Source organism: Malus domestica, chromosome 12, assembly GCF_042453785.1.
Source record: "Malus domestica chromosome 12, GDT2T_hap1".
NCBI lineage: Eukaryota > Viridiplantae > Streptophyta > Magnoliopsida > Rosales > Rosaceae > Malus > Malus domestica.
In genome coordinates, this window is record NC_091672.1 from 19,974,723 (window position 1) to 19,977,676 (window position 2,954).

The 2,954-nt window shown below is 41.0% G+C and overlaps 1 protein-coding gene across 1 annotated transcript; it reads left to right on the plus strand.

Moving 5' to 3' along the window:
* The first annotated feature begins 1,110 nt into the window (after nucleotides 1–1,110).
* LOC139189863 (uncharacterized) lies at nucleotides 1,111–1,863 on the plus strand. Its single transcript, XM_070809110.1, has one exon. The coding sequence runs from the start codon at nucleotides 1,111–1,113 to the stop codon at nucleotides 1,861–1,863; it is 753 nt and encodes a 250-aa protein (XP_070665211.1).
* Nucleotides 1,864–2,954: the final 1,091 nt, after the last annotated feature.

Here is a 2,954-nt window from a genome sequence, read left to right on the forward strand (position 1 = left end):
TGCTTTTATCATTGAGCGTGGGTTGTATTGTTACACCGTAATGCCTTTCGGACTCAAGAATGCTAGCTCGACTTATCAAAGGTTAGTGAACATGATGTTTAAAAATCAAATTAGAATACAATGGAGGTTTACATTGACGACATGGTCGTCAAAAACTGGGAAAGGTGCCAACACATTGATCATCTACACAACACTTTCGACCTATTAAGGAGATATCGCATGCGGCTAAACCTGGCAAAAAGTGCATTTGGTGTATCATCTGGGCAGTTCTCAGGGCACATAGTAAACAAATGAGGCATTGAACCAAATCCAGCGAAAGTTGAAGCCTTGTGTAACATGCCAGATCTAGTACCACTTAGAGATATTCAAGTGTTAACTGGAAGAGTTGGTGCCCTTAACCGTTTCATCTCACGATCATCCGATCGATGCAAACCATTTTTTCAAGCCATACGAAATAGGAGAGGATGTGTGTAGGGGCATGAGCAAAGGGAATCTTTCAAACAACTGAAGAAATATCTCACAAGCCTATTATTGTTGATTATCCCCAAACAAGGGAAGCTGTTGCGCATGTACCTGGCCGTAAGCAAATGGGCAGTAAGTGCTGCGTTATTCATAGAGGAAGGCGCGGTTTAGCAAACCATATTTTATGTGAGCAAAAGTTTAATTGATGCAAACTAGAGGTATTCGCCCGCTGAGAAGTTGGTGTTGGCCTTAGTAACCGCAAAGAAGAAGCTCTATCAATACTTCAAGGCACACACCATTGTGGTGTTAACTAATCGACCGATCAGGGCTACCTTATCTAAACCAGACTTATCAGGAAGAATTACAAAGTGAGCCATTGAGCTGAGTTCCTTTGACATAAAGTATTGGCCTCGAAGCGTAGCCCAATGACAGGTAATTGTTGACTTTCTTGTAGAGTGTTATCCTCGTGAAAGTTTGCAGGGTGAATGCGAGGAAATTACGGAAGTCGACCCTAGTGAAACTAAGTAGGAGCTGTATGTGGATGGCTCATCCAATCAAGCAGGAGCTGGGGCATGGATCATTTTAATTTCTCCTGAAGGTGTAGACTTAGAGTGTTCAGTTCAGTTGGATTTTCCAGCATCAAACAATATGGCGGAATACGAAGCCCTGATACTAGGCATCGAACTTGCGAAACAATTGAAGATAAGCCGTCTTACCGTGCATAGTGATTCACAACTCATCGTCGGCCAAACAACTGAAGAGTACACAACTAAAAATGTGAGGATAAAGGCATATCAGCAACTGGTTAAAGGGCTGGCGAATGGATTCAAGTATTTCGAACTAAAGCAAATACCTAGAGAGATGAACGAAAGAGCAGACCAGCAAACGTGTGTAGTGTCAGCCGCACAAGAGAACCTACGAGTAATCGAAGTAGAATGTCTATACTCTCCAAGTATCGGAGTAGAGAAATCAAATGTGATAAAGATAGACAAGCAAAGGGCGAGACTTGATAACCCGTTGCTAGAACAGGCTCAAGCTGAAGATGATGACTGTTGGGTGACTCCAATCGTAAACTACCTAACTAAAGGGATCCAACCAGAAGATCATGTAGAAGCGAGAAAACTCCGAATGAAAGCAGTAAAATATGCAATCTTCAACGACACGCTTTATAGGAATTCATTATCAGGACATTACCTCAGGTGCTTAAATCCAAGGCAATCTAAATGGGTCCTAAGAGAATTACATGATCAATCCAATTGTAGAACCCTGACCATTTGCAAAATGGGGCATGGACATCGTAGGCTGTTGCCAAGGGCGTCCAGGAATAACAGGTTCGTCATTCTCACCACAGACTACTTCACTAAGTGGGTAGAAGCAGAAACATACATTTTTGTTACATAAGATGATGTTGTAAGATTCGTATGGCGGAACATTATATGCTGGTTTGGCATACCAAGGGTGATTGTGATGGATAATGGGACATAATTCGATAATCAAATATTTAGAAGTTATTGCACAGAGAAAAGAATCATATTACAATTCTCTTCTAGAATTTATCCCCATGGCAATGGCCAAGCGGAGAAGACAAATCGAACAATTTTCGATTGCTTAAAGCAAAAGTTAGAACAGTGCAAAGGAAAATGGTGTGAGGAACTCCTTAATGTACTGTGGGCTTATCGTACCAAAAAGCGGAAGCCAACATGTGAAAACCCATTCTCTCTCACTTGTGCACTGAAGTGGTTATCCCCACAGAAGTCAGTCTACCTATGATCAGAACCTTAGTTATGGAAAATGGCAAGAACGATCAGCAACTAGTCCATAACCTCGCCTTAGTCGAGGAAAAAGAAAATTGCTGCACTACGACTTGAGAACTACCAAAACCAAGTTGCCACTTACTTCAACAAACGGGTCAAGTCAAAAAGGTTCAACGTAGGTGAATGGGTATTGAGAAAGGTCATGGAAAACACAAAAGATTTGAATGAAGGAAAGCTTGGACGCATATGGAAATGACCATATAAGGTGACCGAAGCCTTTGAAAATGGAGCTTATAAACTCAGGCACGTTGAAATAGGTCAGTATGTGTCACGCTCTTGGAGCGCAATTCATTTGAGAAAGCACCACATTTAGCTTTTCATGTTTGTGTTTTCTGTATTTAAATTTCTGTTTCCAGCAATGTTGAAGGGTACCTTCTTATCTTCTTGACATGTTAAATGGTGTATCCCTAGATGTCTGCTAACATCTCCTTATTGTATGATAAATAAAGTTGCACTTCATTCAAATCTTTGACTAAAGTCTAAGGCTAAAAAGCATAAACCATGGATTGAGGATCGAATCAAGATCCAAAACGTAAGATTGAGTGGGAAAAGAAAACCCAAGATTGGATGGACAGAGACCCAATCAAGATCAAAAATCTAAGATTGAGTGGGAAAGAAAGCCCAAGATCAAATGGGCAAAGACCCAATCAAGATCGAAAATCTAAGATTGAGTGGGAA

Coding starts and splice junctions, on each gene's coding strand:
- LOC139189863 (XM_070809110.1), top strand. CDS start 1,111: ATGGCGGAATACGAAGCCCTGATACTAGGCATCGAACTTGCGAAACAA.